The 22,033-nt window shown below is 43.3% G+C and overlaps 1 protein-coding gene across 1 annotated transcript; it reads right to left on the bottom strand.

The window, feature by feature from the left end:
- Positions 1-233: 233 nt before the first annotated feature.
- Rnf34 (ring finger protein 34) lies at positions 234-21,331 on the bottom strand. The gene is made up of 6 exons (XM_021162770.3): positions 21,197-21,331; positions 7,642-7,860; positions 4,579-4,986; positions 2,454-2,552; positions 2,039-2,240; positions 234-1,142 (listed from the first exon to the last, which is right to left on the bottom strand). Exons 1-6 carry the CDS (start codon positions 21,200-21,202, stop codon positions 952-954), a joined length of 1,125 nt encoding a protein of 374 aa, XP_021018429.1. The 5' UTR covers positions 21,203-21,331; the 3' UTR covers positions 234-951.
- Between the last annotated feature and the right edge of the window lie 702 nt (positions 21,332-22,033).

Raw genomic sequence — 22,033 nt, 5'->3', positions numbered from 1 at the left:
GGGCTACTAAAAACAGTATAATCTCTAGCCATCAGCTATATACCCTTACTCCAATATATAAATAGCTAATAATTATATTATTATATTGTTAGCTAAGATTTTTAGATAAAGCACGTCTGTGAAGCAGCAGAGATGGTCTTCCACGGTGTTTACATCTCCCCTGAAGAGAGGTACCTGTTCATGTTACATGCAAATAATTTTGAAATGTAGGCAAACAATATTAAACTACAACAGCCTTTTAATTTAATTTTATTCCTAAAGTTGAAATTACTAGCAGGTAGAACTAAAAATACACCTTCACTATACAAAACATTGTAAATTGATTACATGTTAATAAAGAATTTAGCACACATATACTTCTAAGATAAGAAGCTAGATGCAGCCCTTGCTTTTAAAAGCTGTACCCGAACAAAAATGGACATACTCAGTCTAAGGCCCTGGCAGTTGACTATAGAATGTCAGTTGTCTCCCAATTAAGTTTAAATGCAGAAATAGCAACAATGTTGAAACTTACATTCATTAAATATTAGCATTTAAAATATACATGGCTAATCAAGTGAACATTCAGAGCAGTTACGGCTCAGGATAGTCCACACTACCCAGTCATGACAGTGAGTTCACTTCAAAGAGAACAAACACAGGATAAAGGTAAAGTAAGAGAAGACAGGCGAGTGAGTGGCTTCCACACCCACACTGAACAGTTTGGCTTCAGCTAGTGCTCAGGGGATACAAAACCTAGCAGAACCTGGGAAAGCCGTGTGTCCACAGGGAGATGGGCCATGGCACTGGCCAGGTTTCTGCAACTTAGGGTGAACTTTCTGTCCCCAGTTAGTAATGAAAATAATTTCTGAAAATAGCTTTTGCCTTAGAACAAGAAGTTTCCAGTCCCTCTGGTGCACTGAAATGTTTGGGGTAATGTCATGTGAGTGTCCTACTGCAGGGCCCTCGATTTCATGACTTAAAAACATGCACAGCTCGAACCACATACTGCCTGCAGATGGGACACTCACTCATGCGCTTGCCACACTTGGTGCAGGTGACCATGTGCCCGCACTCCAGCAGGACACAGTCAATGACCGCATCCATGCAGATTCGGCACAGGCTGTCATCTTCCTCATCCTGAAGTTGCATCCGCTCACCATCTGAAAGGAAAGAAAGCAAGCTGAGCTAAGAGTCCTGGACACAGCTGCTGGCCTTGCTGCCTGCATCTCACAGAAGCCTCTAGATTATTACAGGGATCTGTCCTCTGGGCAACATACATAAAATGAAGTTTTAATAAATCAAGATAACCAAGGTACTGACCTGCTAGAGGGATTAATGGAAATAAAAAAATCAGTATTGTTATAAGCAAGGAATCTATACTCAGCAATTGATTGTCTAGTTCACCCGACAATAGTTGCCTCAAAGCCCATGTCAAGTAATGAAAAATTTAACAGCTCTATAAATAGGCTTCCATAACTGACTCAGTCACTAAAGAGGTATAATGCTTTTCTAAAAAAAATCTATTCATTTATTTCTTTTTTTTTTTTTTTATGTATTTATTTATTATATGTAAGTACACTGTAGCTGTCTTCAGACGCTCCAGAAGAGGGCATCAGATCTCATTAAGGGTGGTTGTGAGCCACCATGTGGTTGCTGGGATTTGAACTCTGGACCTTCGGAAGAGCAGTCGGGTGCTCTTACCTACTGAGCCATCTCACCAGCCCTATTCATTTATTTCAATCTATTCATTTAACTTTATGTGTTATATGTGCACCTCTGAAATTCCTGGTGCCCGTGGAAACCAGAAGCAGCACTGTGAGTGACAGCGTAGGCCACCACCATGTGGGTACTGAGAATTAACCTCGTGCTCTACAAGAGCAGCCACTGAGTTTTAACTGCAGAGTCATCTCCCCAGCCCAAACATTTTCATTTTTAATGATTTTTTGAGACAAGGTCTGACAGGGACCTGAGAACCTTTGGCTTAGCTGCCTTAGTATTGGGATCACAGGCATGCACTGCCATGCCAGCTAAGGATATCAGGAAAAATAAAACTTACATGACTTTTGGTTTTCTTCATTCTCTTTGTACAGCCGGTTGACTTTCTCTACCAGCTCCCATTTTTCACAACAGCCAGAATAGTTGACAAAATTCCGAGCCAGGATTTCCTTCAGCTGGCGCACACTCATCCCTTCTACCTCTTCAAGGCTTGAGAGGTCAGACAGGGAAGCTCTTGCTTTCTTTTTAGAGAGCCCTGGGTTCTGAAATCAGAGTATCTGTTACCTTGGTCCCACAAGCCCAAACTACCTGGCCTACTTTGGTCCCTGTGGTCCTAGATACCCTCCCCAGACTTCTGAGCTGCCTTAAGTGCGTTTTACTACATCTGCCCTAGAGGAACCTCCCTTTGCTGGCCTAGAGCAAGGCTCACATCTTCCCTTCCTGCCATAAGCATTTATCAGGGAAAGCACTTTCACCTCTTCCTCCTCCTCTTGTTCATCGTCATCATCTTCGTCGTCATCATCATCATCGTCGTCATCATCATCTGTGTTTGCTGAAGCTATTTCACTTTGTACCTATATATACATGACAGATCCAATTATATTAGTGATCAAGTTTTTCTAATTACCAACCACATAGTGAGACCATGCCTTAAAAAAATAAATAAAATAATAACTAGGGCTGGAGAGATGGCTCAGCAGTTAGGGTAACTTACTGCTATGGCAAACGACCTAGGTTCAGTTCCCAGCACCTACGTGGCAGATCACAACCATCTTTAACTCCAATCTAGGAGGACACACACAGTGCCCCCTTCTGAACTCCACAGGTGTGTGCTAGGGCACACATGAATTTGACATGCCTACCAGGACAAGTACTCACATACACGAAATCAGTATTTCAAAAAAAATCCCTAATAAACAATTTTCTTTAGGAAAACAAATTCCTTCCATATCTTTTACGTACTTTCTCTTTTGAGACCAGATCTAGCCTGGGCTAGTATGAACTCATTCATCTCTTTCCTGTCTCCACATTCTCAATGTTGGGATTGTAGGTGTACACAGCCATTCTTAATGACATCTTTTGACCACAGGACACAATGTCAAGGTTGCTTCCACTATCACTTTTCAGCCCCCAGGTGCCACACAGCAGCACTGTGCCACCCACATCTCCCCCAAATGGTGTTATATACCCAAAAGTGTAAGTCAGTGTATCTGTTTATACGATTATGCAAATTCACATTTGAGAAAAATCATAAAACTCTGGTCTTGGTCTTGAATAGCAGTTGAGCCTCTGTCCCTTGAGTGCTGGGGTCTAAGTGTGTGCTGCCCTGCCCAGTCATGCCTCTACACCCTGCACACCTCTACTTTTTAAAAAGATGTGTATTCATTTATTTATTTACTTACTAGTTTTTTTTTTAATTTGCATTGGTGTTTTTCCTGCATGTATGTCTGTGTGAGGGTGATGTATCCCCTGGACCTGGAGGAACAGACGGTTGTGATCTGCCATATGGTTGCTGGAAACTGAGCACAGGTCCTCTGAAGAGTAGCCAGTGCTCCCAGTAGTGAGCCCATATCTACTTTTAATAACAACTTTCCTCAAAGGGAAAAAAATTTCATCTCTGATGCTCTCTTATCTCCTTATTAGGATAGTATTCTAATATACTAAATTTTTTGTTGTTATTTGAATTAGATACATTTTGTAACTGGAGACATGGTTCCTTTGTTGTGAGTGTTGGCTTAGTATACAAAGTCTTGGTTCAGTCCCTGGCACTACTTAACACCAGGCCATCATGATGCACACTCTTTTTTTGTTTGTTTTTGGTTTTGTTTTGTTTTTTTTTTTTTTTTTGAGACAGGGTTTCTCTGTGTAGAGTTCCTGGAACTCACTCTGTAGACCAGGCTGGCCTCGAACTCAGAAATCTGCCTGCCTCTGCCTCCCAAGTGCTGGGATCAAAGGCACCCGGCATGATGCACACTGTTGATCCCTGTTAGGCGAACAATCTTGCTGTACAAGCATAAGGATATGAGTTTGGACTTGCAGCACTCACACCAAAGGAAGATGAAAAGTCCATGCTTAGAAGGCCAGCATGAGTGGCAGTGATGGGACACCCTGACCTCAGGGGACTTGCAGACCAGCTTTGTAGCCAGGTCAGTGAGACCCAGTCTCAAAAGAGAAGATGGAGGACAAACTAAGCAAGTAAGGGTGGGTCCACATGCACACACAGCCTCGGCTATAGAGGGACCTTAAGGCTAACCTGAGCTACAGACCTTGTCTCAAAATAAAACCAAATCAGAACAATTTCCCTTCAACAAGGTAAATATGGTCACTAAGTTAACTACTGATTATTTTTATGGTCACTGAAACTTTTGGTTATTACTTCGACAATTAATTATAAGTTATTTAATAAGGACAAGAAACTCATGAGCTACTTCAGCCTGGCTTCCAGGCACGAGCACCTAAGCATCAGGTGTGCAGATGCCAGCAGCTAGGGATGGAACCTCTACTCTGCATATCACCTGAGGTTCAGTCACCTGGCATTAAAAGATCCTGGCCACAGATGGCCAAGAATGGCTCTTGGAGTCAACAATCACACCATCCTACCTGTGCCAGGACTTCTGATCTGAAGGCGCCATCTCTGTCCATGAGCTCTCCCTGGAAGGAGGACACAGTAGCAGAGGGAGGAGTATAATTTGAAAAGAGGGACTGTGTAAAAAAACTAGAAGTCTGGGACCTTGAGGAGTTCAGGCTACTTGAGTCCAGGTCATCCCCTGAGCCTAGTCCACGGTGGCACAGTACTAGATCCACCAAGTCTTCCTTCTCACGACAAGTGTCGGTTGGTATGTTTCTGAGGAGGAGATACTGCCGCAGGTCCTTCACTTTTAGTCGCATCAACTGAGGGCGCTGGAAGGCCGTCTCTTGTAGTAGGTGACAAGTAGAACATCTGCGGAGGTTTTCTTGGGAGATTGAGCAGAGGGAGCAGAAATCCTTCTTGCAGTCACAGCAGACATGCTGAGGACAGAGCAGGCGACACAACACTCAAACCATTATGCACACACCCTCTTCTGTTGCCTTTTACTAAAACCGAACCCTTGCTTTATATGAAGCACCCAAGCAGCAGCCTATTTTCACAGAACCGGTCCCTGCTAGGGCAGCTTGGAGTCTCACATCTTCAAATACAGCACTTTTAAGAAAAATACATGCTCTTGTGTTAATGAATTAAAATGTTTCCACCCCTTGGCCCAAACATGTAATTAGCAGAACAGTGCTGACTTGAACCACATGGAACAGAGCACAACCACACTCACTCCTCCTGGTCTTTTCCTATGTGGATAATTTCCTCAGCAATGAAGAGGAAAAAAAGCTTAATACAAAAAGGAAACTGACCTCTTCAGCTTAACCCAAGGACAGAGAAGACCCCACTAGTGCAGAAATCTGTAGCCAGCATAGCCCTGATTACACTCTAAGCCATCTCAGAAGAGAATCTTTGAGAGAACACTCAGCTATGTCCAGTTTTGTGCAGTGCATGGCTCCCATAAGCTACCACTTCAAGAGACTATACTGATCAAACTACAAGATGCCCTATTAAAGTTTTAGCGTGGGCTGGTGAGATGGCTCAGTGGGTAAGAGCACCCGACTGCTCTTCCAAAGGTCCGGAGTTCAAATCCCAGCAACCACATGGTGGCTCACAACCATCCGTAACAAGATCTGACTCCCTCTTCTGGAGTGTCTGAAGACAGCTACAGTGTACTTACATGTAATCAATAAATAAATCTTTAAAAAAAAAAATAAATAAATAAAGTTTTAGCGTAAGTGCTTTATGTAAAATCTCCACAAACACTAGTTATTCATTACACCTCCCACCCCCTCAAAAGCTTCTCTCACTGTAGCTCAAACTGGCCTAGAACTGTAGCCTAGGCTGGCCTTGAACTAGCAGTAATACCCTTATTTTAGCCTCCCCAGCGTTAAGGTAGATAGGAACCAATGACATCCAACTTCCTTCCTTAAAACTTAAAAAATGGGGCTACAGAGATGGCACAGCGGTTAAGAGCACAGACTCCTCTTCCAAAGGTCCTGAGTTCAATTCCCAGCAACCACATGATGGCTTCACAACCATCTGTAATGAGATCCAATGCCCCTTCTGTTGTGTCTGAAGACAGCTACAGTGTATTCATATAAATAAATTCAAAACAAAACAAAACAAAAAAATCCCAGGACAAGGTAAAGATAGCACAGTTGTTAAAAGCACTAGCTTCTAGAGGACCCAAATTTAGTTCTCAGCACCCATGACTGATAGGTCACAAATGCCTATAGCTCTAGTTCTAGGACATCTGATGCTCTCTGACCTCCACAGGCATCTGCACACATGCTATACCCACTCAGAGACTCATACACATAACCATAAAAAAAAAAAAAGAGGTGGTCAGAGAGGTTGAGAGAGCTCAGAGGTTAAAAGTGATGATTTCTGATCTTGGAGAGCCTTTGTTTGATTCTAAACCCATGATGGGCAGTTTACAACTGCCAGATCCAGGGGACTCAACACCCTCTATGGATTCTGAGGGCACCTGCACACAAATGGCATGCATGCACATACTTTTTTTTAAAAAGACTATGGTCAGGAGTCAGCTATGATGTCTCATGCCATAATCAGCACTTGGGAGGCAGAGACAGAAGGTCAGCTAGGAGTTTGAAGCCAACCTAAGATACATTTTAAAAAGTAATGAGAGCCCGGCGTGGTGGCGCACGCCTTTAGTCCCAGCACTTGGGAGGCAGAGGCAGGTGGATTTCTGAGTTCGAGGCCAGCATGGTCTACAGAGTGAGTTCCAGGACAGCCAGGGCTATACAGAGAAACCCTGTCTCGAAAAACCAAAAAAAAAAAAAGAAAGAGCATGGTCAATAATAGGCTAGGGAGCCGGGCGTGGTGGCGCACGCCTTTAATCCCAGCACTCGGGAGGCAGAGGCAGGTGGATTTCTGAGTTCGAGGCCAGCCTGGTCTACAGAGTGAGTTCCAGGACAGCCAGGGCTATACAGAGAAACCCTGTCTCGAAAAACCAAAAAAAAAAAAAAAAAAAAAAAGAATAGGCTAGGGAGCTGTACAGGGCTATGGAGTGGGAGAGAGGGCATTTGCTAGCTTACTTAAGGCCTTAACCTTCACAACAAGCTCTGCAGGAGATGAAGTTAAATATTTTTAAAACATGGTACCTTGCTATAGTAAATGATCACTGAACAAAACTGCACAGCAATGAAGTCTCGTGCTTCAAAAATAGTGTCATCAGGAATGAGGTTTCAGAAGCAAAAATCAATGCAGCACAGGAAAAACTGCAAGGACTACTCAGAAAATGTGACAGAGCTAGAATCTTACTGCATAGTTTCCCAAATGGGACTAACTTTTTAATTTTTTATTAAATGAACTGTCTATTCAACATAATGTAAAAACAATTATGATCTAAGCCAAAGGTGGCGCACACCTTTGACCCCAGCACTTGGGAGACAGAGAGAGGAGGATCTCTGTGAGTTCAAGGTCGGTCTGGTCTACAAATCGAGTTCTAGAACAGCCAGGGCTATTACATAGAGAAGCCCTGTCTTGAAAAAACAAAGAAAAAAAAAAGAATTATGATCTATTTTCCCCCCATATGTTATCTGCATGCAGTATTTCATCCAACTCACCTTCTTTCTAAAGACTGAAAACGAAAGCCCACAGGCTTTGCAGACTATATTGGGTCCTTCAGTCGCTGCTGGTGGGTAGGTGGGGAAGTCAGAGCTCGGTGTAAATCTGAATGGGCCAGTGCTTCCTGGAAATCCCGCCTGCTGGCCTCGGACAGCTCCAGTTCCCATGACTTCATTCAGCAGCCCACAGCATGAAGCCCACATAGAAGTAGCACCCGCCTGAAAGGAAACATACAGGCCACCATTTAAAGCCAAGCAGAGGGGCTGGAGTGAGTGCTCTTCCAGGGGACACAAGTTTAAATCCGAGCACCCACAAGATGGCTCACAATCATCGGTAACTCCAGTCCCTGATGCTCTCTTCTGGCCTCCTAGAGAACTAGGCACACATGTGGAAAACAGCTATACATGCAAGCACAACATCCAAACACAGAAAATAAAATAAGCCAGAAGGGGTGGCACATGCCTTTAATCCCAATACTCAGGAGACAAAGGCAGGCAGATCTCTGTGAGTTAAAGGTATTAGCCTGGTCTACATAGTGAGTTCCAGGACAGCCAGAGCTATGTAGAGAGACCCTGCCTAAAACAGGCAGACAGAGAGACACAGAGACAGACAGACATAGACTGATGGACAGATGGATGAATAGATAGATGAAGAAATGAATAGGTGGGTAGGTAGATAAACAGAGATAGGTGAATGAGCGAGTGAATGACTAGAAGCCAACTGCTGCGTGGGCTGCCACTCTTCAGAGGTAAGTTTGTCTTAAGTAATCTTGAGATCAAAAGGTGAACACACAATGCTAATGTAAGCTTCAAGGAGCAGGTAAAGGTAAATATTCCAAAATCCAAAAAAATCTGAAGCACTTCTATTTCTAAGCACCCCTAATAAAGGACAATCAGGTGTTGCAGGATATTTGATCACAGTGTGATATTTGAACCCTGAAGTTGTGTTGTTTACTGGAAAAACCTGTTTCTAGTTGTGGTGTGGCTCAGCCTCAGCTCACACTTTTAATTCCCAACAATGAAAGGAAGCAGTCAGTTAAAAGTGACGAATCAGGGGCTGGAGAGATGGCTCAGTGGTTAAGAACACCAACTGCTCTTCCGAAGGTCCTGAGTTCAAATCCCAGCAACCACATGGTGCCTCACAACCACCCATAATGAGATCTGACTCCCTCTTCTGGTGCATCTGAAGACAGCTACAGTGTACTTACATATAATAATAAATAAATCTTAAAAAAAAAGTGACGAATCAGAGAAAGACTAACAGAATGAGGCAGGGAAAGGATATGCCCAACTCTCACGAGGACAGGAAAATGAGGCTACTTGAAGAGAGCATCACAGAAAAGGGAGACAGTTTCACCAGGAGAGTTTTACAGACAGGTAGGAGATAGAACAAACTAGACAAAAGTAAAGACAGAATGAGCCAGAGAATGAGAAGGAGCTAGAAGATTAGAAAAGATTGCTAGAGTTAGTTTGAGGCCAAGCAGAGCAATTCAGTGGGAGGCCAAGAGAGATGTGCTAATACTATTAAATTTTCAGGTTATATTTGAAATTCAGATATTTCCTGTTAACCCTAGACATGCACTGGATACTACAGGTCTACTTCTCCAGCTATTATTTAAGAAAAAGAAATAAAACGACATTATCTCATTAATCTTACTGTCTCACTGGTGATTGAGTATAATATGCTAATTTTTTATTAAGAAACAACATGGGAGTACCAGGGATGTAGCTCAGTGGCATGAGTGTTCACTCAGCATGCACAGGACCCTGGGCTCCATCCTAACTAAACATCTCTAAATACAACCAACTGCTAACTAAAGCTCTTCAGGGTTTCTGTTTTGGTTGGGTTTTATGTGATGCAGACTCCTGATGTTACACTGGTTGTCCTGGAACTTGCTCTGAAGACTAGGGATTAAAAGTGTATACCACACTGGCAGCCTAGAGATGTTACTGTATCTCGCAGATAGTTCCCTCTTGAATTCTCCATTCCCCAAATTCTTTTTTTTTTTTTTTTTTTTTTTTTTTTTTTTGGATTTTTCAAGACAGGGTTTCTCTGTGTAGCCCTGGCTGTCCTGGAACTCACTCTGTAGACCAGGCTGGCCTCGAACTCAGAAATCCTCCTGCCTCTGCCTCCCAAGTGCTGGGATTAAAGACGTGTGCCACCACTGCCCAGCTCCCCAAATTCTTTATAAAGAATACATTCATGGCCGGGCATGGTGGCCAGCCTGGTCTACACAGTGAGTTCCAGGACAGCCAGGGCTACACAGAGAAACCCTGTCTCGAAACACACACACACACATACACACAAAAGCATTAAATATCATTTCCAATAGCCAAAGCCTCACAAAGAATAAATAAACTAACAATTAAATAAATAAAACCTTTGCCTCTTCACCCAACATTTTCTTTAAGAGTCTTTTTGATTCTTTCCTTCTTGCCTCTTTATTCTCAGGGAGACTATGGCTATCACTAGACCACATATAACAATATCTTTCTTTGTGTGTTGTGGGAGTGGACCCGGGCTCGACAAGCACTCTCAAGTACAGAGAGCTGCATCTATAGCTCCTCATTTATTAGTCACACAAAAGTGATAAGCAAGACTGTCTGAAATAGATACAGATTTTCAAAGATGAGGCCAGAGCAAGTTTCCCATGCTTAAAGAATAAAGGAGACAGTATTTGGGACCAGTAGGAGGGGCTTTTTTTTTTTGGCCTGGGCAGTGGTGGCACATACCTTTAATCCCAGCACTTGAGAAGCAGAGGCAGGCAGATTATTTCATAAACATATTCTAGAACCTAGACAACGTGGTGTATAATGGAATTATTAGCGGAATTAGCTAAGATGACACCAGATAATAAATACCACAGTTCCACTTATTTTATGTCAAGTATTTTCGATCATCGAGCTTAAAGGCAACTTGGAGTGATAATGCTGTTCTCATTATCGAGAAGATGTTCAAGAGAAGGAGAAAAGAAAGCTGGTACACAGGGTTCTTTATATACGGTTGTCCTTGTACCTTCATCACTAACTCAAGTATTACTTCTGTAATTCTCAAGATAATGCTGCTTTCAAAAGCAATAATTAACAGCTCCCATCTTAGACTCTAGAATCATGGCTGGCTTATGCACAGAAGCATGTTAACCAGGCTACCAGTGATTGTTCATTAAGAAAAGTCTTCCAGCAGTCTTCCAAAGGAAGCTTGCTCTCACCACACCCTAACCCCCTTCCCAGTCTTTGAGACAAGAGTTTCTCTATCTAGTCTTTGCTGCCCTAGAACTCATTATGTAGACCAAGACACCTTGAATTCAAAGATTGCCCTGCCTCTGCCTCCTGAGTACTGAGATTAAAGGTGTATGCTACACCATATCCAACCCAAAGAAATCTATCTAAACTGAAATTTTAAAATTTTTATTTAGTTTTTTTGTTTTTTTGTTTGTTTGTTTGTTTTTTGAGACAGGGTTTCTCTGTGTAGCCCTGGCTGTCCTGGAACTCACTCTGTAGACCAGGCTGGCCTCGAACTCAGAAATCCTCCTGCCTCTGCCTCCCAAGTGCTGGGATTAAAGGCAGGTGCCACCACTGCCCAATATTTATTTATTTAGTGTCAAAGTCTCACTATGTAACCCTGGCTTGCCTGGAACTAGCTATACAGACCAGGTGGCTTCCAATTCATAGAAAGCCACTTACCTTTCTGCCTATTGAGTGCTGAGAGTAAAGGTGTACACTATCACATAACTGAGAAAAATCTTTTAAACTTTAAAAAAGGAAGCCAGGCATCATGGAGTATGCCTTTAGACCCAGGACAGATATGAGTTCGAGGACAGCCTAATCTAAAGAGGTAGGTCTGAGACAGCCTGGGCTACACAGAGCAACTCTGTCTCAAAAAAGAGAGAAGAGAAGAGAAGAGAAGAGAAGAGAAGAGAAGAGAAGAGAAGAGAAGAGAAGAGAAGAGAAAAAAAAAAAAAAAAAAACAAAGGAAAGGAAAAACTTTTGTGGTGGAAAGCTATCAAGGAAGGAATCCAACCAAAGTCAACCTCTGGCTTCTGAATAAGTACAAACATACATGAAAAAATAAACACATTGAATATTTAAAAAAAAAAAACAGCAAAAAACTAGATAATTCTAGTGGAAGGAACCAAGGTCCTATTTGAGAAATCATGTACAATTTCTGGGTTGATACCATCATTAGAAGATAACAATATAGTCCCGTTCCCTAGAGTTTCTATGTAAGATCAAGAATTTCTTTTACATCCTCCAGAAAGATAATAAAAGAACACAGCGTGCCGGGCATGGTGGTGGTGATTAAATCCCAGCACTCGGGAGGCAGAGGCAGGCGGATTTCTGAGTTTGAGGCCAGCCTGGTCTACAGAGTGAGTTCCAGGACAGCCAGGGATACACAGAGAAACCCTGCCTCAAAAAAAAAAAAAAAAAAAAAAACACAGCATGCAGGGAGACAGCTCAGTTGTAAAGTGCCTGCCTACAGCACAAAATCCTACATTCTACACCGTGAACCCAGCAAAAAACAAAAGGCCAGGTGAGGATGGGGGCAGAAGCCTGGAGTCTCAGCAAGAAGACTGGGAGCTCAAAGTCATTCCTGTATATAGTAAACTGAGACCAGCTTGGCCTTTGTCTCAAAATATTCAATAATGTGACCATAGAGTCAAAAAGCCAAATCTGTAATCCCAGCAACTAAGAAGGGGACACAGGTGGATCCCTGGGGCTTGTTGGCCAGTCAGCCTAGCCTTCTTGGCGATTTTGAGGTCACAAAGTGTCTTCATCACCGTTCTATTGCTGTGAAGAGACACCATGACCATGGCAACACTTATGAAAGAAAGCCTTTAACTAGAGACTTGCTTACAGTTTTATTAAAGGTTTAGTCCATTATCATCATGGTGGGGAGCATGGGCAGATGCCGGAGCAATAGCTGAGAGCTACATTTTCATCCATACACAGACTCTGAACTTGGCATGGCTTTTGAAACCCCAAAGTTTACCCTCAGTGACACCATTTCTCCAACAAGGCCATACCTTCTCATCTTTTCAAATAGTGTCATTCCCTGATGACTAAGCATTCAAATGCATGAGCCTGTGAGGGTTATTCTTATTCAGTTCACCAGAGGAACAACTCCCAAAGTTTCCTCTGACTTATGAACATGTACACAGTCACATAAACACACATACTGGGGGCTGGTGAGATGGCTCAGTGGGTAAGAGCACCCGACTGCTCTTCCAAAGGTCCAGAGTTCAAATCCCAGCAACCACATGGTGGCTCACAATCACCCGAAATGAGATCTGACACCCTCTTCTGGTGTGTCTGAAGACAGCTACAGTGTACTTACATATAATAAATAAATAAATCTTTAAAAAAAAAAACACACACATACTGAGGACAGAGAAAGGTGCTTTCAACTTAAGTATTTCATTATAAAAACAAAAAAGGCCGGGCGTGGTGGCGCACGCCTTTAATCCCAGCACTCGGGAGGCAGAGGCAGGCGGATTTCTGAGTTCGAGGCCAGCCTGCTCTACAAAGTGAGTGCCAGGACAGCCAGGGCTACACAGAGAAACCCTGTCTCGAAAAACCAAAAAAAAATAAATAAATAAAAATAAATAAATAAATAAATAAATAAAATAAAAACAAAAAAGGCCCAATAGCTTTCCAGTCTGTAACCCTACTTAGTACAATGCAGATCCATATTACTATTTTCAGCCACAGACCATAACAGAATGAAAGAAAACAGTGAAAAATCTAGGTTGCAGCCTCATTAGGATCTGAGAACTTTGGTCAAACACGTCTATTAAGAAAATAGCTCAAGCCGGGTGTGGTGGCACGTGCCTTTAATCCAGGGCTACACAGAGAAACCCTGTCTCGAGAAAATAAAAAAATAAAATAAAATAAATTAAAGCTTTATCTGAAGTTTTGCCTATTTAATATGATTCTCAAATTCCCTTTACTGAAATTTAGTGATTTATTTTACTTGCTCTTTTGCTACCGATTTCTTTTGCTTCATTTTTATGTTTTTTGTTTGTTTGTTTTTGGATTTCTCTGTGGGATCTCTACAAAAGTTGTCCTGAGATCTCCATACTCTGACCACAGTGGTTCACACTCCCTCCTAGCCCCCATATGCACAATAACAACAAGGTTTTTGAAAAAAACAGTAAAGCCACCTTTAATTATAACATTTAGAAGGCAGGTCCATCTATGAGTTCAAAACCAGCCTGATATACATAGCAAGTTCCAGGCCAAGGCTCCAAGCTAAGGTACTATCTCCAAAAACAAAACAATAAACAATCTTACCTCTTTCTCTCTCACTCTCTCTCTCTGTCTCTGTCTGTCTGTCTGTCTGTCTCTCTCTCTCTCACTCTCTCTCTCTCTCACTCTGTCACTCTGTCTCTCTGTCTCTCTGTCTCTCTGTCTCTGTCTCTCTCTCTCTCTCTCTCACACACACACACACACACACACACACACACACACACTTTGTTGATTTGCAGACAGGGAGTCACTATGTGAACTCACTATGTAGACCATGCTGACCTAGAATTCAGAGATACCTGCCTTTGGTTCCCAAGTGCTGGGATTAACAGTGTATGACACTGAGCCCAGCCTAAATAAAATATTCTTAGGAAGAAAGGGAGGGAGGGAGGGAGGGAGGGAGAGAGGAACTTGGACTTGGCAAGATGGTTCAGTGGTTCAGAGCACTTGTTGCCCTTACAGAGGACCTAGAACCTGCATGGCAGCTCACAACCACCCATAGCCCCAGTTTCAGGGAATCCAATCCTCTTCTCTGACCTCTGTGGGCTCCAAGCACACACATAGTGTATACATATATACAGGCAAAACACCAAACCATAAAATTAAAACAAAAAAGACCTACATTCCTATGATTTTGTTCCCCCTCTCTTTTAAGATCACCTGTTTAGTTGGCTATATTCCTTTCTTTTCCTTTTACCTGTTGCTCTTATTTTAGTAATGAGTTTGGAACCTTAACAATTCCACTTCCTCCTAGATTTTCTTAGAAAAACCCCTTCCTAAAGACTATGTACTAGACACAATCCCCTGGCTTTGGAGTGAATTCACTGATGCTATGCTGCCCCAATTCTGAAGGCCCCTTAAGTAAGGCTACCTTTTTGACATCTGTTCATGAAAACAAACAGAGTAAGGTGGTGTACAATTGTAGGCTTAGCACTTGGGAGGGTGGAGGCAAAGAGCAGGAGTCTAAGGCTGGTGCCCTGAAAGGGGCCCCAGAACCCACAGGAAGGTAGGAGAGAATGGTCTCCATAAAGTCCTACGACCACAGCATGGATTCTCCCAATAGTAAGAAATAAAAAATTAAAAACAAAACAAAAATCAAGTCTCTTCTCCAAGTAAAGCCCCAGATCACTGAAGACTAAAGCCATGAAGCCTTGGTTAGGACCAAGTTAGAAGCAGGACACTACCAGCCACACCACAAAAGCCCAAGTCAAAAGAAAGAACAATAATCTTGGTAAAACGACTGGACCTCTTCCTGGGTGATGAATGTAGTTCAAAGTCTGAGATGATGTAGAGTTAGAGATTGCAGCTCAAGGACACAACACTTGCTTACCATGCATACACAGGCCCTAAACTCAACCCAGCACAGAAAACACAACACTAAAGAGAGAAAGGAAAAACAAAAATAATGGCTCAGCGGTTAAGAGCACTGACTGCTCTTCCAGAGAGGCTGAGTTTAATTCCCAGCAACCACATGGTGGCTCACAACCATCTGTAATGGGCATCCGATGCCCTCTTCTGGTGTGTCTGAAGACAGCGAAAGTGTACTCACGTACATGAAGTAAAGAAATCTAAAAAAACCTAATTGTGGGGCTAGTGAGATGGCTCAGTGGGTAAGAGCACCCGACTGCTCTTCCAAAGGTCCAGAGTTCAAATCCCAGCAACCATATGGTGGCTCACAACCATCCGTAACGAGATCTGGTGCCCTCTTCTGGAGTGTCTGAAGACAGCTACAGTGTACTTACATATAATAAATAAATATATCTTTTAAAAAAAAAAAAAACCTAATTGTACATGTTAATCCCAAACGTAATTGTTTTTTTTGTTTTTGGGGTTTTTTTTTTTGTTTTTTTTTTCGAGACAGGGTTTCTCTGTGTAGCCCTGGCTGTCTTGGAACTCACTCTGTAGACCAGGCTGGCCTCGAACTCAGAAATCCGCCTGCCTCTGCCTCGCAAGTGCTGGGACTAAAGGCGTGTGCCACCACACCCGGCCCAAACTTAATTATATTTGTAGCTTAGTTTCTAGCTATCGGTGATTATTAAAAATAACTTTCTCGAGCCGGGCGTGGTGGCGCACGCCTTTAATCCCAGCACTCGGGAGGCAGAGGCAGGCGGATTTCTGAGTTCGAGGCCAGCCTGGTCTACAGAGTGAGTTCCAGGACAGCCAGGGCTATACAGAGAAACCCTGTCTCGAAAAACCAAAAAAAAAAAAAAAAAAAAAAAAAAATAACTTTCTCTTCATACTCTAACCCCTTCCTGCTCAATTGTCTTAGACCAAAACTACTTCTGGTAACAAGGTGGGAAATGACACTGTTACTTTCCACAGATAAGTTTTAAAAGTGACTTGACAGTGTCAAGCACTGCCACTTGTTTCTACACTAGATGACTGACTTTGTAAGCACTGGATTAGCCGAGATTCAGCTCAGATACTCAGTCTGCAGCACACACAGCTTCAGTCGACAAAACTAGGAGGAAGGGTATTCTGATTGTTTCTGAGAACACAGACCCAGCCTTCTTCCAGTGCCAGCTTTCAAATGACTGCAATGTCTTACACACGTAAGAGGGGCTGGAGAGGTGGCTCGGCGGTTAAGAGCACTGCCTGCTCTTCTAGAGGGCCTGAGTTCAATTCCTAGCAAACTCATGGCGGCTCACAATTATCCGTAATGGGATCCGATGCCCTCTTCTGGGGTGTCTGATGACAGCAACAGTGTACTCATATAAATAAAATCTTAAAAAAAAAAAAAAAATAAGGCCAGGCATGGTGACGCACGCCTTTAGTCCCAGCACATGAGAGGCAGAGGCAGGGGGATTTCTGAGTTCGAGGCCACCCTGGTCTACAAAGTGAGCTCCAGGACAGCCAGGGCTATACAGAGAAACCCTGTCTCGAAAAAACAAACAGAAAGAAAGAAAGAAAGAAAGAAAGAAAGAAAGAAAGAAAGAAAGAAAGAAAGAAAGAAAGAAAGAAAGAAAGAGAAAAAGAAAGAGAAAAAGAAAAAGAAAAAGAAAGAAAAAGAAAGAAAAAGAAAAAGAAAAAGAAAAAGAAAAAGAAAAAGAAAAAGAAAAAGAAAAAGACACTTAGAATCCCTGTAGGGGAAAAAAAAACTTCAAAATACTCAAATAAAAGCAATTACAAATGTTGGCTCCTACACTATACTGAGTTAGAATATGATATCTATTAATGATTCCACTAATGTAATGTTAACCAGCCAAACGACAGAATGTAGTTTCTAGAAAGATTAAATGACAGAAATGGGAGGGGAAGAGGTGATAGACAATGGATGGAACTGTTGAAAACTAAACGATTTAAGTCATTGGCTTTCAATTAAACAAAGAGAAATTATGCCAGAGAGTATGTCTGTTTTGTTGTCATAACTCCAAGTGGAATATAATATTGTCCAGTAAAGGATGAACCAAGCACTTTCATATGTGAAAATATTAATGTTTACTAAGTATTCTAAGATGCTAGAAAAGAATTGGATATGAATTCTCTCCTACTTCCTATATTTTTGGTGTTTGAGACAGAGTTCTACATAGTTCTAAGTGTACTGGAACTCACTATGTAGACAAAATTGGCCTCAACTCATATAGATCCACTATCTCTGCCTCCCAAGTGCTAGGATTAAAGGCCTCAGCCTCACCCTGGCTTGAGATTCTTTTTCAATAGCTTTAGTGAAAGCTTCCTCAAAGAACCCATCTACTTCACAGACTACAGGTTTCTGTTATAAATTCTGGACAATTCCAATATGCTACAATTTGAATGTCCTTGTGTTGAATGTTTTGAATCTTAGCAACAGAGATATAAATGAAATGCGCTATGATTTAAATTTCAGTTAAATTTTCTAACAGAACTAAGAGAAAAAGACAATTAGCATGCAAACTTTAGCCGCATGTGAAAAGGCTACTTCCTGAAACTGATGCTTCAAAACAAATCCATGGGGCTCGCTGCTTTAATGCTAGCTATCTAACCTGATACTACAAAGGAAGAAATCCTACATCACAAAACAGATGCTGTCCTTTAAAACTGAACATTTCTTCCTATTGTAAGCGCACTGTAAGTACACGCCTGTGTGGGGGCGGCGGTGGGGGCGGGAGGGCAGCTTTGTGAAGCTGGTTCTCTTCCCACCTTTACAAGGGTTGTAGGAGTCGAACTCTGGCCACTGGGCTTGCACAGCAAGAGCTTTTTTACGAAGTCATCTTGCCGAGCCGCACATTAATAAACTCTTGCAATAATGTCTGCTCGATGTCATACATATTACCCTTTCCTTTCCTTCTCTATTTTTTGACAGGGGGTCTCACATAGACAAGGTTGGTCTTGAAGTTGCTGTGCAGTGAAGGGTGGCCTTGAACAGATCTCTTCCTGCTTCCACCTACCAAGAGCTGGGATAACAAGTGTAAAAGTGTGAGCCACTAGACACACATGATTTTTGTCTTTTTAAAAATGGAGTAATTCTCCCCATTTTTCCTTAGTATCTCCATGAGACCCTGTCTCAAAAAAAAAAAAAAAAAGAAAAGAAAAGAAAAAGAAAAAGAAAAAGAAAAAGAAAAAGAAAGAAAGGAAGCAAGAAAAAGGAAAGGAAAGGAAAGGAAAGGAAAGGAAAGGAAAGGAAAGGAAAGGAAAGGAAAGGGCTAGATTTTAAACCCTGGATAAATTGCTGAGGGGCCTTAACATATCAAAGTAGACTAGGCTAACAGGTTCTCCCATCATCCTTCAGTTACTGTTACAGGGTCCTCCTGGCTTACATACCCTACCCTGAAATCTCGAAGCCCAGGAGGCTAGGCTGTCCTTCCCTATATAATTACCCACCCTCTATGTACCTTTGAGCCTCTTTGCTGATGTATTGGTTTTCCTCCCACCCCCACTGGGTCCAGCTCAGTCTGGTCATGTCCACTTTGAACTCTCCCAGATGTCCCTGCCTCTGGCTAGGCTCTACCTTTTATCTACAATACACTTCTCCACACCTAGGAGTGGTAATATCCTTTTTCTTTCTTTTCTTTTTCACTTAAATACAAAACCATTGTTTTTAAACCACTTATTTAAAAGTTTGGGCACAGTACCTATTCTCCTTTCATATCTACTTTCCTTGATAAATAAAGGCTGGTTTTGGATCTCACAGCAAAGATGATGATTTTCAGGAAATAAGCTACTGCCAGGGTGCTTAATAAAGTATTCTTAAGTTGCAGTGACATTTTATAACTAAACTGAGAAGTCAAAACTCTTATAGGAGATGTCTCAGTGGTAAAAGCACTGGCTGCTCTTCCCAAAGACCAGGGTTTGATTCCCAGAACCCATATGGTGTCTCATAACTATCTAACTCCAGTTCAGGATTTGAGGATACATGTTTCTGGTGCACAGATATACATGTATTCATACCTATAAAATAAAAAACTGTAAACAAAATAAAAACCTTAAGGGCTGGAGAGATGGATGAGCAGCTCAGAGCACTCGTTTTGCTTTTACAGAGGACCTAAGTTCAGTTTCTAGAACCTACATGGTGGCTCACAACCATTAGTAACTCCAGTTCCAGGGGATCTAATGCCACCTCTGATCCCTGTGAGCACCAGGCATGCAGATGGTGTGTATATATATATATATATATATATATATATATATATATATATATATATATATACAGGCAAAACACTCATACACATAAACCTAAAAACATTTTTTTTAAAGCTTTCACAATATCCTCATCCTTAACGCCAGTTCAAACGTCACCCATTCCAGATCCTACATTTGTAATCCAAACATTGAGAAGGAAGCAGCCTACATACTCAATTCCAGGCCAGTCAGGGATTTACAGGGAGACCCTATCTTAAAACAAAGAAGTTAACCCACTCCCAATTTCGGCCTGGATTCCAGCAGCAAGGGACCTGATGTTTTGAAATAGGACCGCATGCAGTGCAAGCTGGACTCAAACTTACTACAAAGCCAAGAATACCTGTGAAAAACTAATTGTCTTGACTCCAGCCTCCAGCTCCCAAATGCCTGAGATCACAGGTATGCAACACTGAAGGTATGGTTATTTTTCTTGCTTGAGAGTTTTTTACACACACACACACACACACACCTTACATTATTGCAGTTTGTTATGTGGCTACTTGAGATATATCTCTCAGGGGATTGTTGTTGGTTGGTTTTCCACGAAAACACTTGCTTGGCCTCAAACATGCAGCAATCCTCCACCTCCACCTCTACCTCCCAAATGCTGATCATGTGCCACCATGCTTAAGGGTCTCTTTTCTTTTAACTGGCAAACTCTTAAACAGGGAAATATTTTGAATTACCTCTACCCCATCTTGACTAAGGCAGTGAAGGTGCTGGGCAAAACACTTGCTGAATTTCTCTATCCACTTGACCCTCTCTTCAATCGTCCACAGTAAATCTTTGACACTCTGTGCAAGGTCGTCAATCTAGCAGCCCAAAGCCAACACACTTACTTCTTCCACGAGATGAATACAACACCGTGAGGGAAGACATCACCACCTTCTGACTCACGCCATTTGACTTGATTTTGGGCAAATGAATCAATGCCTGAATTGACTGCTGTACACAGCCTCTTTAGAACTCTGCGATGGGGTTGAGAAAATTCATCTCCCCTAAGTAGGCCAGAATCACACACACACACACACACAAACACACACACACAAAACCTGCCCTTTTCTGAAACTTCTATCAGTGATTCTCCCACGCTCTCACTCCCACCTGGGAGAAAGGCTGCCAAATTACTTGCTGCGTACCTAGTGGCGATGTAGACACGTCTAGCGCTCTAGGTCACGGCCACAACATTTAAACCCACGGGAAGGACTCCTTGAAGGAGGACAACCCCAACCCCCTGGCATTTCTGGTCGGGCTACTCAGGTCCTAGCCTCATCATACCCCGCAGCGCTCTCTATGCCTTCTGTCTCGTGATGCACCCCCCGAAGTCTGGGTTAGCTCAAGGACTCGGGGGAGGCAGAGGGCACAGCCATGGCCTGAGACACCGAGGTTTTAGCGGCTTAAAAAAAAAGCTCGGGACCCCCGAGAAGAGCACAGGGCCCCGGGAACAGGGCCCAGCGGGCTAAGACCGCAGGGCCACTCGCCGCCTCCTCGGCCAGGCCGCCGGAGGGCGCTGTGGGAGCTCGGGAGGGTCTGCTGGCCTGGCCTCTCCGGCTGGAACCGGTCGGGCCCCCCACACACTCCGGGCCGGGCGCCCCGCTACGTGGTGGTCTCTCAGGAAGCCCCTCTGGGTAACCGCTGAGACGGAAAACAGGAAGCGCTCTGGGCGTACGGGAGAGGCGAGGAGAGCCTCCCGGCTCCACCAGCCCCTCACCTTCATGGCCGCGACCGCCTCGGCTCGGTCGGCTCTACCCGGGAACTCAGCACCATAGCAGCCTCCTCACACAACGGATCTTCCTTCCTTCTAAGGCGGCGAATGCGGCGCCTCCCGAGATCCACTGAGCGTCCCTACGTAAGGGGGCGTGGACACGCTCGGCTCACGCCCCGGGAAGACGTCGAGCGGCGGGCGGAGCCCACCAATCCGAAGCGGGTCTTCGGGGGGCCCGATCACCAAAGCCAATGAAATGGTGAGGAAGGGGCGGGGTTTCGGGCGCAGTCTTGCGAGCGAAGGGGAGAGGGGAGGGGCGGAGGGAGACGGGGTGGGGAGAAGAGGGGCGGGGCGGGGCGTGACGCGACGCCCAGGCTGTCAGAGAGAAAGCCGCTCAGGCTGAATTGGCTTCCTATTTTGGGTGGCTAGGTTCCCTCGGCCCGAGGCAGAAAAAGGTTTGTGGTGAAGTAGGAAACACTTGTTCGTTTGAAGCTTTTGTTCTAACCTGCGGAGCAGGGCCTCTCTCGGGCTTAACCCATTCTCCGAATGTTCTAGATCTCATCACCAAGAGAACCTCCGATCTCCTCAAGAAAGAGGGGCAGCACGATCTAAGGCGAACCAGTTTTAGAAGATGTACTGAGAACGGCTGAAGAACCAAAGGCTGTCCAATTCCAATTCTTTGTCGTTCAGTTCGTATGTGTGTGTGTGTGCGATTTTCTTTTTAGACAAGGGTTTTTTCTGGCTGTCCTGGCCAGAGAACTTCCAGTTTACACCAGGCTGGCTTGGAACTCAGAGAAATCATGCTGCCTCTCTGCCTTCCAAGTGCTTGAGATTAAAGATGTG

This window comes from Mus caroli, unplaced genomic scaffold, assembly GCF_978045245.1.
Source record: "Mus caroli unplaced genomic scaffold, Mus_caroli_1 scaffold_4, whole genome shotgun sequence".
In the NCBI taxonomy this organism is placed as follows: Eukaryota; Metazoa; Chordata; class Mammalia; order Rodentia; family Muridae; genus Mus; species Mus caroli.
Note: the sequence above shows the minus strand (reverse complement) of the source record. Positions and strands in the feature narration are given on the sequence as shown.

Bases quoted from the DNA above. Each gene is read 5' to 3' on its own strand.
- Rnf34 (XM_021162770.3), bottom strand. The intron at 2,553-4,578 runs GTAGGATGGTGT...ATGTATATATAG, and splicing joins GATCAGAAGTCCTGGCACAG to GTACAAAGTGAAATAGCTTC. The intron at 1,143-2,038 runs GTAAGTTTTATT...CTTTCCTTTCAG, and splicing joins TGAAGAAAACCAAAAGTCAT to ATGGTGAGCGGATGCAACTT.